The 13,031-nt window shown below is 49.4% G+C and overlaps 1 protein-coding gene across 1 annotated transcript; it reads left to right on the top strand.

Moving 5' to 3' along the window:
* The first annotated feature begins 289 nt into the window (after positions 1–289).
* On the top strand, positions 290–8,733 carry AMZ1 (archaelysin family metallopeptidase 1). The gene is made up of 6 exons (XM_051632618.1): positions 290–741; positions 1,369–1,536; positions 2,374–2,502; positions 2,843–3,006; positions 4,332–4,508; positions 8,011–8,733. Exons 1-6 carry the CDS (start codon positions 438–440, stop codon positions 8,578–8,580), a joined length of 1,512 nt encoding a protein of 503 aa, XP_051488578.1. The 5' UTR covers positions 290–437; the 3' UTR covers positions 8,581–8,733.
* Positions 8,734–13,031: the final 4,298 nt, after the last annotated feature.

Genomic DNA, 13,031 nt, shown 5'->3' with positions numbered 1-13,031 from the left:
GGTCACCACCTTCAGATGTCACATGAAGGCCAGCACAGCCAGCTGCACAACACACAGGTATTTCATGTGTTATTTGGACTTCAGGATAGAGCACACACACACACACACTAAAACAATCAAACAATCTGATTTAATCCAGACATCTGGTAGTAATAACGGGGCTGTGCATTCTTGAGCACCATCTGCTGGTACCTTGTCCATCAACCAGCAAGACACACACAGCTGTAGAGCACCCTAGAACAGCTACTCTCGTGTAAATGCACAGGGCTCCCAGCCAGCACCAGTACAGCATTGACAGGCTCCAAGTCAGACCTTGCAGTTGGGATCCTGGGGCAAACTGCTTTGGGAGCACAGCATGAGAAGGTTTCCAGGCCCCTCAGGAGGATACAGGCTCTGTCCCCTCTGCAGGCAGCACGGCAGCCAGTGGGATCCCCGCGATGCTGCAGTGCAAACACGCTCAGGAGTTCAGCTTCGGGCCTCGGGCTCTGAAGGATGCATTGATCTCCACCAACCCAGCCCTGCAGGAGCTCTATGCCAAAGCTTTCTCCAGGGCAGAGAAGCTGTTCCTCTCTGAAGCCTACAACCCCCAGAGAACTCTCTTCTGCACACTCCTCATCAGAACAGCTTTCGACTGGCTCCTCAGCCACCCCGATGCCCCCGAGGACTTTGAGACCTTCTACCACGCCATGATGAGGAGGAAGCAGAACTTCTATCGAAAGCACATTTACCTGCAACCTATAGGTAACATGGGCATCTTCACTGACCTACCTGGAAGGACATGGGAGGGAGGTGGGTGGTGCTGCATGCTACTAACATCCTCTTCTAAGGACTGACCTGCAAAATGCAACTGCCATAGCAAAGAGAAGTGTAATACCAAAGGCTCTGACATGACTTCAGTCCAAGCTCACAAGCCATGATGACAACCAGCAGTAGATCTCCCCTGTAAATGGCACATGTGCCCCTGGGTGAGACTTGCTATGAATATACGTACGCATGCATATATATCTGTACATAAACCAATGCTGGATAAAGCAGCATTTCTGGAGCCCCATCCCTGACAGCTCATTAAAATCAGCCACCCATTTCCACCTTAATCTTTCTGCACTAGGAGACAACCTTCCTGGCACATCCACTCTGCTAGTGAGAGTGTACTAATGCCTTGAGCCACCTCTCAGAAAGAGCCCCCTCTTCTCCTCCATATCTATATAACCATCTAGAGATGCCCAATACATCCCAGAGTAAGCAATTAGCTTTGGAATGAGCCAGGCTTCCTCTTCCCTGCTCACTGTGGCCAGCCCCACAAAACCCCCTCAGACCTTATGGTTCCCTCTGGCTTTAAGGAACTGATAGCAGAGTTTCTCTTCTTAGACTTAACTGAAGGGCCTGCTGGGCTCTCACTGCTGGATTCCCTCCAGAGCTGTGTTGAGTCTTTCTTCCTGGGTCTCCGTGTGAAGTGCCTTCCCTCCATCCCCATCTCTTCCATCCACTGCTGCTACCGCCACAGCCGGGACTCGGACAGGGTGCAGCTCCACGCAGGTGAGGAGCTGGGAGCAGGGAGCCCCTGGGGTGGGCAGGCAGGCACAGCCCTCCCTTGGGAAATGCCTGAAATAGCCCTTTGCTGCCTGGGCAGGGAGGGGATGAGGAAGGGAGTGAAAAGGGAGAAATCCTGTTCCCATGGAAAAGCCAGAACGTTGAGGCTGGAAACAGGAATAAAAAACAAAGTGACTTTCATCATCTTTTCCTCTGCTGTTTGTGTTTTTCACTGCTATTATGTTTAGGTCCAGCTCTGTAAAATGATCAGCTCAGCTCCACAGGACCTGTAGGTTTGTTGGAGCCTGAGTTTTCCCTCCTCTTGTCCAGAGCCAAAATAAATCAGTGGCCTGGGTGGCACAGGTGGGGAACTCACTGCCCTTTCCTGTTAGGAAGTTTGAGTTCAAGTGTCACACAGCCCTCCAGGGAAACGGGTTTGTCAGCTGCCAAACTAGTGCTGCACAAACATCCCTCTGGAACGAGCTGTTTGCAGGTAGCCCAGGCAGTACCTGCTCAGCACAGACCCAGCAGCTGCCCTTGCTCAGGTCTGAAATACCTGTGGAGAAATTCTTCTGCTTCCAGGCAATTATTTCCATGGGTTAGTACTGAATTCACCCACATATTTGCCCTTAGCTCTGCTCTGTTTTAATTCTGCTCAGCACCGCTTAAAACCTCACTTCTGCTCATGCTCTGATTTGAGGGGATGGGCTACACAGCCATGGTTCTCCATCCAAGATGCTGAATCCAGCAGCTCTGTGACTTGGGTTACATCCTTCTTCCCCTGAGCAGCAGAAATTCTGGCTCTTACAATGCCTTTAATGAACATCTCTTGTATTTGTCCAGATGGGATTCTGAATTTCCTGAAGAACAACAAACCCATGGATGCCCTGTGTGTCCTTGGCCTCACTCTGCTGGACCTTTACCCATGTGAGACCTGGAGCTTCACGTTCAGCAAATTCCTGCCAGGACAAGGTGGGATTAGTGTCCCATGATCTCTTAGCACACTGTGTGAATAAGGCAGCACTGTACCACAAAGCATTCCCTAGAAGACTGGAATAACCAAATCTTAACATTTTGTTTACTCCCTGATAAGAGGAAACAGGTTTTAAATTTGAATTTAAAATTAGGGAAATCAAGGCTTCTGCTCCAGACAAAGATAACTGAGGTGCTACAAACCTTTTGGGGTCTGTGTCTCACCCCATCCTGTGTGCTCAACTAGACTGTGATACAACAGTTTTCTTTTCATGCTGCCTAAGCTGAGACACAGTCATGAGGGAGCTGCTGCCTAACTTTTATGCTCTTCTCTTCACAGAAGTGGGAGTTTGCAGCTTTGCCAGATTCTCTGGGGATTTCCCCCAGGCTGGCTGTAGCAGCTTGAAGCCACTCACACAGAAGGAACAGTTAAATGAAGTCAGCAAAGAAAGCAGAGACCAGACCTTGCCATTCAGTGCCCAAGAGATGGTCCAGTGCTGCAAGGTAAGACCAGCAATCTCCTGCACCCTGTACTTCTTGCCATGGAAGGTTAAACAGTTCAGGGCTGGGCATAATCCATCTCTTTCTGGTGAAGCAGGCATGAGATGCTGCTCCCAGAAAACACTGGCACTTACCTGTACAGTCCTGAAGAGCTCAGACTTTGGTGCACCACATGAACAGCTCTTACTCCCCCTGCCACTGGAGCAAACTATAGCACCAGCTGTATAAAGGGGCTTCAAGATTTGCCTGGTGTCATGCAGCAACAACACAAAAACCCTGCCCAGCTCCCAGGTTCATGCTTGGGACAGCTCAGTATTCTGTTTGTCAAGCAAGGCCTGGGCAGTGCCATCTGATGGAGTGCTCAGAGATCTATCAGGGTAGCCAGTGGATTTGTGTGTTCACTGATGAGTGGCCGGGAATGGGTGGCTGTGTCTTCCTCAGACTCTGGTGTCTACAAGGGGAGAGGACCACATGCCAGACCTGCTTACATGGATGGGTGAGAAAATACCTTAGACAAGTTTGCACATGGATTTATATGCAGATGCCCTTAAACCCCATCCACCTCCAACAGCTCCAGCTAAGGAGTGCTGCCCTTCCTCATCCCCACAGCTCCCCTCTGCCCTCTTGCCAGCTCGACTTCCAGCATTTCTCCTAAAGCTGGCCCACCTGGAGCCATTTCTGTCTGCCTCCCCTGGTATTTGCACAGGATTTTCTAATCTGAGGTCTCTTCCTATAGCAATTTCAAATGCTGTTAGGTGGCAATGGGAGGAGGAGGAGAATCCTCGATCCTCAGCCTTTCCAGAGTTGTCAGTTCCCAAGGCAATCAGGCTTGGCCAGATGACTCCAGCTTAATTTTTGCTTTGACACAAACGTTTAGAGCATCTGCTTTGGAAGGACCCAGATCTGTTATTGCCAATAGCTTCTTACAGATTTCTCACACGGACTGTGCTGCTCTTTTCAGAGCCCTGTGGGACTGGTTTTCTCCTCAATAAAACCACAGCACTGTCCTTGGGGAAGAGAGTGACAGCAGTACTGCCCTGGAGCTCTGAACATGCCACCAACAGCATCTTCCCACAGCTCCTTCTAAAAAACACACCCACTCTTCCTGGTTCAGCATTCAAACATGGATGTTGGGATCCCTGGGAAGAAGGGAGTCACATTCCCCTTTCACCTCAGAAAAGCTTAGGCTGAAGGACCACCCAGGCTGGACATCAAGTTGATTAGACCTTTGGGGAGCAGGGAAAAGTGGAACAGCAGAGGAGGGAGAGGAGGGGGCAGAGGTAAGCAGGAATGACCATGCACTGCTGCGATTTTTGCTCTCCTGAAAGGTGACCTGTCACGAGATCTGCCACCTGATGGGGCTGGGGACCTGCCGCTGGCTCCAGTGCATCATGCAGGGCGCGCTGAGCCTGGAGGAAGCGCTGCTGAGGCCCCTGGAGCCCTGCCCCATCTGCCTGAGGAAGCTGCAGCACGTCGTGGGCTTCAAACTCATTGAGCGCTACAGGGTGAGAGAGCCCCAGCAGCCCTGCCCGGGGCAAAGGGACACAAGGGGAGCAGAGGGGTCACCCCAAACCACGGCGGGAAATGTGCTGTGGCAGCGTCCGAAGTGAAGGTGCTGCTCTGGGTGCAAGGTGCTAAAGACAGAAAGGTTACAAGGGACGGTGTAACAGTCCCACCATGTGTGGCTGCTTCTAAAAACGAGACGAGGAGGGTGGGCAGATTTCAAGCCAGAAGAAGCAATTCCCATGTCTGTGCCACTCATGTGCCACCATGGTTTTCTGCCTCTCCAGGGCTGCTGGTAACAGGGAGGAAATATTTAGTGTGCACTTTGCTGCAGTTCCTCTGTTTAGAGGTATGAGAAAAATCCCCAATTAATTACTCCCTAATAACTGGAGGTCCCAGACTCACCTTTTGCCTCTTCTCTCCCATCTATAGAACTGCTAATGCCATGTTTAGAGAACATCAGGAATGGTGCTAAGGTGTCTTTATCCCTGGAAAGGATTTTCTACCTCTGTTGTCTAAAAAGCTGAATTTGGTATCCAAATGGCTGATGGAATATAAATAATTTCACTTTTCTCACTCAGTACCCTCTTTTCTCCTTGGTTAGAATTCCTGTCTGACACAGATTATGTTCAGAGATACGATTTTCCAAGGCTGCCTACTATGAAGTCTTTGGGTTGTATTTGCAACAAGATACACACAGAATGAGAAGGGGGATGCCTCTAGTTCCATTCAGCTTCAATCAGACACACAGCAAAGCACATGGGGGAAAAGATGCTTGTGTGGTTTTGCTGCTTGTCTGTGCCTCTGCTGTGGTGCCAGACACATCTCTGACTCTGTGGCTGTTGAGTCCCTTCTTCTGTCTGAGAGGTGCCAAAATTGCCCAGAAAACCAGAGGAATACACTCTGGTTTATTTGAACACCCAACCTGTCAGCACCTGGCTCTTGCTTTCTAGGAGAAAACTGCCAGCTGCATTAAGCTTTTCTAGAAACATTTTTGACTTTACACCTGCAGTAAATGCTGTAATTGAGTCAGCATCTCCTGGCAACAGAACATGAACCTGAAGAAAGGTTGAACTTGCCAAATATCACACCTGCTTCCTTGACAAAGAAAAGCTCACCTAGATATAGTACAGGCTACTATAAGACAGTTGTGATAATCTCTGCAAGAGGCTTTGCTGTAGCATTGAGAGGAAATAAAAATGCCAGAGATGAATTAAATAAAAGAACCTGACAGGAGAAGAGCACAAAGCATTTGGAGACAGTATCAGATAGCAAAGTTACTTGCTAAGCATGTTTTGAGAGGCTGTGGTGGGCCAAGTGCCAGCCTGAAGTCACATTTCCCTTTGGGGAAACTAGCACGGATCCCCACCTGCCACATAACAGCCCCAGACACTCAGCACACATCAGGAAATGCCAGACACAAAGCTGCTCCTGGCCAGGGGCAGGTAATGCTGCTACAGGCTGAGACTGAGACATGGTTATGGGCAGAAGAGCATGTGGGACAGGAAACCAGTCCTTACATAGGAGGAAGAGCCCCTCAATTTGTTTATCTGAGCTGCGCTCAGAAACACCCTCCTTTTTTTTCATCACAGCTGCTTTCCTCCAGCCTGAGTCATCTGGAAAACTGAAAGCGAATCAATCCACACGGTGTTTCCCCACCACAATCAACATTTCCACCTGCTGCTTCTGCAGCATCTCGGGCTGTTCTGCACCTAGTGGCCATGCTGCAGAAGAAAACAGTGCTAGAGCTGCTCTTAGAGGCTGGGTGAGCCACATCCTCACCCTGGCGTTAATAGGTGTTTGCTCTGGGGCGCAGTGTGGCTGCACTGCTGCTGGAGACGACAGCACAGCCCTAGCAGAGGGGCTTGAAAAGCTTTCAGTGCCAAACCTGGAGCCCCTTGAGGTGTCAGACAACAGGTTTCATTCTTAGTGACTTACTTAGGGTGGGTATCCGCTTCAAGTGCTCTTGCCTGTGGGTCAGCTAAACTCATGAGGAGGTTGTCCCTGTCTGGTTAAATAGGAGAACATAAAAAGAGGCTGCAGCACTACAAACCCCTCCCAATCAATAAACCAAAGGGATGAGAGAGGAAAGATTTGGGGGTTTTGGTAGGGATCTTGAGTCATTTGTCCCCTTCTTTCGCCTTAAGTACTGTTTGGTCATCCTTATCTCTGCAGCTTCTTCTCTTCTGGGGAGCTGAGCTAAGCAGCAGTAGTGAACCCTTCCCAGATTAATTATTGGGAATTGTAAGAGACCATAAAACCACGGGCTGGTTGCAGCTTTCAAATAGCTTTGCTGTCCCCTTCCCTAGTCTGGCTGCCATGGCAGCTTCTGGTGCCGCCTTTGTTTTTAAAACCCAGAGGGAGGGAAGGGGTATTGGAGGTGGGATGAGGCAGGAGAAAAGATGTCCCTTTGCATTTTTTCTTGCCCCAGAGGGAGGGGGCAGGGTGGATTAACTTAGCTGAAAGAGTCCATTTTGTTCTTGTATGAAATTCTTCCCTGAGGCTTCATGCACAGACTGAAATGAGAACCAGGGCCAATTTCTCCCACCCACTCAATTTGAGCTCTTTATCCTTTCTGTCACTTGCCTGAAGAGAGCAATAGAGGAGGAAAGGGGGAGGGAGCAGCAGCAGAAGGGAGCTCTGTGGGGCTGGAAATCTCCTGCCTACTTCTCACACACCACAGCTCACCCTGAGCTGGGCACGTATGGACCCAGCACAGCCACCAGCACCTCAAGCTGATGCTCTGCCATCCTCATGTTTCCCAGAGCAATCACAGGGCTCTGAGAAGGCATCCACTGGGGCTGCAGTGTGCAAAGATGAGGAAAGAGGCCATAAGGGTGTGAAAAAGCTGAAAAACATACAGAAGCCTCTCCAACACATGCCAACAAAGCAGAGAAGATCACCTTTTATCCAGCAACAACTAGAGTACTGCAGTTAAGTTCCCAGAGCATAAGAAGCAACCTGTCACATGTCCCCTTGCAGCATTTAATATTTTAAAAGGAAAATGTCTCAGGCATCTTCCTCTCATTAATTTCTGCCTAGAGCCCAGCCTTCCCATTTGTGCATTTAAGTTCAAGAGGGGAAGAGCTATTCTTAGCATTAAAATCCACAGTGCCACAGGAGTCGACAACATGAAACAAGACTATTCACCACTATCTCAGGAGCTTTTATAATGATCCAGCTTCCTGTAGGGAGGCACTGGTTTGGCTCTCATGGCAATCATATCCGCACAGCAGGGAGAGATTCTGTGCTGTGTTCTCCTACTATCCTCAATAAATAGGGCAGATACAATCCACACCTCACAGGAGGCAGCTCTAACACTGGCTCCAAGAAAATGGGCCAAGAGAATGTCCCTTCAGAGGGAAGCCACAAGTTGTCTGAACCCAGCTCTGGCAGAGAGGACCATAGCATCTGGAACTCAGCCACTCAAGGTGAATAGGTTTACCTGACATACCTGTTTTTCTCTCGTTCTCTAAAGTGAGACCTTTTCTCCTCTCACCACAGAAACTCTACACTTGGACACAGAATGTGTTGTCCACGTGGCCAAGGCAAGAGTCAGCAGACCTGTCCACCTCAGAGGACATTCTTCCATTCAGCTCAGACTCTGGGATGTGCTGTGAGAATGATTCTGAGGCTGTGACCTCCTTGTCCGAGCCACTGACACCGGACACTTGCAGCCAGGCCCTCTCCATCGGGCAGGAGCTGGAACAGGATGAGCATTCGTGTTCTCTGGCAGAGGCACAGAGCCAGGCCCAGGTCCCCAGGCCCACCAAGGCCACAGATACCATTAAAGATTATGAACTGTGGCTGGAGATGTGCATTGCTGCCCTGGAGAGGAATGTCTCTGAGGAGGAACTGGCCCAAGTAGACAAGACCGTGGATGCCCTGGCCAAGTGGGAAATGTTCACAGGACAGCTGCCTGCTATGAAGAAGGACCTACCCTTTGCTAGGGACAGCTCTGGGCTACGGAAAGTTCTTGGAGACAAATTTTCCTCCTTGAGGAGGAAACTGAGTTCCAGAAAACTGTCCAAAGGGGAATCGTCCCCTCATCGTTGGCAGTGGGAGGAAAACTAGGCTGGGTCTGCCCTGGGTTGGGCCAGCTTTGCTCCCACAGTTTTGGTTACCTTAGTGCCCTGCTTCTGGCCTTTCTCGCCACAAGTTGTTGCTGTCAGAGAGAAAGAGCAACTCCCCACAGGAATAAAAGGTGTTTCTTTTTGAGATTGGTAACATATTCTTGATGTGATCAGTTCTTCTGTAAAGATTTTTCCTGTGCTGGTCTAAGCAACAGCATGACTTCAAGCCCACATCAAGTCCTACGTAGGGGCTTGTATTTCCATGCCACAGTTCATTTGGTCCAAAGTCAGTCAGGCAGAGATCCACGCTGAACAAATTCACACGGAAGCTTGGGCCATCTGAACAAACAGATGCAAATAAAACCAGGGCAGCTCTCCCATTCACAGAGCTCTCCTCTGCTTAGCAGTTCCGTCTGAAACACTGATGATGTTTCTCCCCCTCCATTTCCCCTCGCACCAATGTTCATCTCTGTTCTGGTTGTTGCTCCATCATCTGGAGGCTGTGCTGAGTGCAGGAGCACAGCTGATGCTGACAGACTGGTGCTGTGAGCAGGGGGGCACATGGATGGGGACAGGCACAGAGTTGGTGACTAAAGCAGAAAGCTCCTGGCAGCTCATCTGCCATGAAGACCAGCAACAGTGTGACAGCTCTGTTGGTGGACACTCAAGGGGATCTCCAGAGCTGTTGCAGTTCAAAGCAAGCCAGGCTTAGAGCCATGAGCTGTGACTACTCACCTCCCCTGTAGATTGGCATAGGGGGAGAAACCTTTGAAAACATTCACACACACACTGATTATTAACTTTAAAAGGGGAACTACAGATGCATTCCTCCCTTTCTGCCTTGGGAAGTTACACCCCGGCCCTTCCCTTCTCCCCTCCGTAAGTCACCCCCTGGACAGGAACGGTGCTGTCCTGGCATCAGGAGCTTGGAGTCTGCACCCTCAGGGCTGGGCGTGCCCTCCTCCTCCCTCCGTTTCTAGATGGAGCTCAGGAGGAGGGTGGGTTTTCAAGCTCCCTCCAGCAGCAGCTGGGGACAGGCTGCCCCGCACCACCCCCAGGTCACTGCTCTCCACAGCTCCCAGCTCCATGGCCACGCTTCCCATTTCTCCTGTCTGAAAATACCAGCAGGTAGGACTGGGGCCAGGTCAGCCAGCAGGAGAGAGGATGCTTCCCTCAGAGGAGTCAACAACTTTGGCCTTGCTGAGCACTTGCCCAGGGCACCGTGGGGGCCTCCAGCCACACGGCAACCCTGCAGCACCTCCGGAGCGGGAAGGGAGGCTCAGGGAAAGACGCTCGAGAAACGCTGCAGATTTACTCCTGCAGGTGAGTAGAAAAGATGGTACGGTCACACATTCCGCTGGATTCCGGAAACACAAGGAACTTCACATCCGCATGATTCACACTGGGAGAAAAGGGGAGTTGTGGCTTCGGGACGGATGACGGCGATTCCTGGAAACATGTTCCCAGGCTGGGGGCGCCGGGCCCGGCGCGGGAGCCGCTGCTGCCGCCCTCTCCTGGCAGCCTCCCGGGCCCTGGCGTTCTCATCCAAGACATTCTTCCCAGCAGCAGCAACTTTCTGAATAAATCCTGCTTGAATTACAAATCCGTGTACTGCCCCGTACTTGCTCAGCTGTTGCCTTAGCAGATTTACTATTTTAAGCAAAAGATGAAGTTTTTTTTATCAGCCTTGTTTGCTCTTACTCGACTCTCTACTGAATCATTAGGCTGAACTTCAGAAACTTTCCAGAAAGAGACCATCAGCTCGGGATGACAACGTTGCCTGAGGGAAGAGGCAGCTTTCTGTCATAACAAAATCCAAAGACAACAGAGAAAAGGGGTGGCAGAGAAACAAATGGAACTGCTGGCAGAAGTCACAGATGGGAAACTCCCTACATGACACTTGGCTTAAAGGCTCATGTTAGCTCTGCTGTGAAAGCATGAATTCTGCTGCACAGCTGCTGCTTACCGGTAACAGGCATTTTTGACACCATCACTGACAGAACCACCACTTACCAGCTCAGCTTGTCCAGAAGTGCACCAGGTAAGAAGTACATGAACCTGGCAACTCAGAGCCTCACTGACTGGCATGGGCAGCTCCACAGACAAGATCAATGGCAGAAAGTGGCTGAATATACTTTTAAGTCCTTAGGCAGCTGGAGGAGAGCAGGTCCATGCACTATTAGACTGCAGGTTTTTGTTCATACAAAGACAGTCCCATGGAGGTGGCTGTTCTTCACATCAGCCAAGGTTTCCAGCACTGCTGCTGTACATTACAGCATGTTTTGCTCCCAGGGGCTGTAAGTGGCACTTGGTACTTACACTACACAGTCTGCACCAGTGTGAGAAAGGACTGGAGGCAACCTGGGTCACAGAGGAATAAAATGACTGGCCAAGGTTACACAGAAAATCAAAGTTATAACAAGGACTAAAGAATAAAGGTGTGATTCCTACTCTTCTGTGTGTCCCAGAGCTGCCGGAGGGGCAGAAAATAAATAAGATTTCCTACATTTTAAGCAGCAGGTTTCTGGAGAAAGACTTCCACTTGGAAGGGTATGGGAACAGCAGCATAACTTGCAGCTAGTAATCTGCTCAGTAAGCTATGAAACCAATACAGACAAGATACTTAGCAGTCATTTTAGAAGGTCAAGCTGCAGATGAGCCAACAGCAAGTAGGAGAGTACTCCATATATAGATGCACACCCAGAAGTTTCTTGCAACTCAGCAGCCAAGATGTGAGTTGGTTACAATGATTGAGGAACAGTTTAACTGTGTAATAGGCAGCAGGCAGAAGAACCTGGGTGTTGATTGTGCAGCACTTCAGCCACAGTTTGATCAGCCTTCTGCTGGAGGACAGGAAGCAAAAGGAGTTAGGCAACCAGACGGGAAAGGAGGCAAGTGTCAAAGGGCTGCAGCACCAGTGGCCTGACACAGAGCTCCTCTGGGCATAGCTTTGGGCCCCAGCTGCAGCATCCTGGGCAGGCAGGGCTTTTCTTCCTCTGCCTCGTGGCCTCTGGGTGCCTTGCATGTGGCAGGTAGATGATCTAGAAATTAACTCTGCACATGACCTGCCTTCAGGACATCCTCCAGCAGGACCAGGTCACTCCTCCCTGCAGCTGCTGTTACCTTTCATGTAACAGTCCCTATGGCAAAGGTACAACACAGATTCAAATCAGACTCATCTGGCTCAGAACATCTTCCAGATCACACCGTCCTGTGGCTACCTGGAGCATCCTTCACAACCCAAGTAACTCCAGTCATATCTTTTCTGCCCCAAGATCAAGGATACTTGTTTTGAAGGAACTTCTGAAGTCTATAATCCTGAGCAGAGCAGAAAACACAGTCTTTTAATAGCTTTACAAGCTCATAAAGACAAATATATTCTCCCAAGAATAAACATGCAGAACATTCTGCTCCTTTAAAACAAAAAGTTGCTATAATTGAAGGGAGTAGGGGTTCGATGCAACTGTCCAGGGAAAATTAAACAAACAAAACAAAACCCCTCCAGACTCCGCTCGTTAGGAGTGAAACTCCCTACAACAGCTTGCAAAGGTGGGAGAGGAGAAACCAGCATCTTCCATAGACATTCCTTTTCCAGTACTTTCTCATTTAACAGTAGATATAACCACCTCCCTCCCCTAAAAATGGTATTTTTCACTGAAGTCCGTTTCCCCTGTGCAAAATTAAGGCCTTGAAGGAAAGCTTTTTGTAAAAAATCTCTGAACATTCTTCCCAATAACTTCCTCCCTCAACACCACGCTGCTCCGCAAGATACTGGTCAGTCCTGGAGAGAGTGGCAAGAAAAGGCATAACTCATTAGTAACTGATTAAACTTCCTCCCAGGTCTGTACAGGATAATGAGATACCAGACTGGAGCTAGAAACCACAAGGATTTAATTTCTCTAAGAGCTGTACTGAATACTTAAACATTACAATAACCAACCCAAACATTATACCTTGTACAGCTGAGCACAAACACAAAGCTGGATAGCCCTGCCTACTTGCATTTTAGAGAAGCCTCTCCCTGGCGACACAGCCATGTTTTCTCCTTTTATCTTCAATGTTGGATTATCAAAAGTGCAGAAGATATAATGTAGTAACAAGTAGCCATGCTGAACCAGGCAAGAGAATTCAAGGTTTACATGTAGAGTTTAGGCCGTCCCTGGGGTACCAGCATCCATCAGCACTGAGCAGACAAACTTACCTGCAGGATCAACTGCTTCAGCTTCTGTTCTCGTGGGGAAGCATCTGTGCAGCTGAGTTATCAAAGGGACATTTTTTGCTGTGTGAAGTGCGATAGTTTCAGATGCAGAGATATTGACAGGTATTGAAAAATGGTGTCACCAAGATATCTTGATCAAGACTCCCACCTTGTGTTCCAAAGAAAAATTTAAATCCCATTGAAACTGGTACAGTTTAAGCACCTGCTCATGATTGCTGACTGGGGAAAGGCTG

Source organism: Apus apus, chromosome 14 (assembly GCF_020740795.1).
Source record: "Apus apus isolate bApuApu2 chromosome 14, bApuApu2.pri.cur, whole genome shotgun sequence".
Classification (NCBI taxonomy): Eukaryota; Metazoa; Chordata; class Aves; order Apodiformes; family Apodidae; genus Apus; species Apus apus.
The sequence above is the reverse complement of the archived record's forward strand: the minus strand, read 5'-3'. Positions and strand labels throughout refer to the sequence as shown.

Bases quoted from the DNA above. Each gene is read 5' to 3' on its own strand.
- AMZ1 (XM_051632618.1), top strand. From the start codon at position 438: ATGCTGCAGTGCAAACACGCTCAGGAGTTCAGCTTCGGGCCTCGGGCT. The intron at 742-1,368 runs GTAACATGGGCA...TTCTCTTCTTAG, and splicing joins CATTTACCTGCAACCTATAG to ACTTAACTGAAGGGCCTGCT. The intron at 3,007-4,331 runs GTAAGACCAGCA...CTCTCCTGAAAG, and splicing joins AGATGGTCCAGTGCTGCAAG to GTGACCTGTCACGAGATCTG.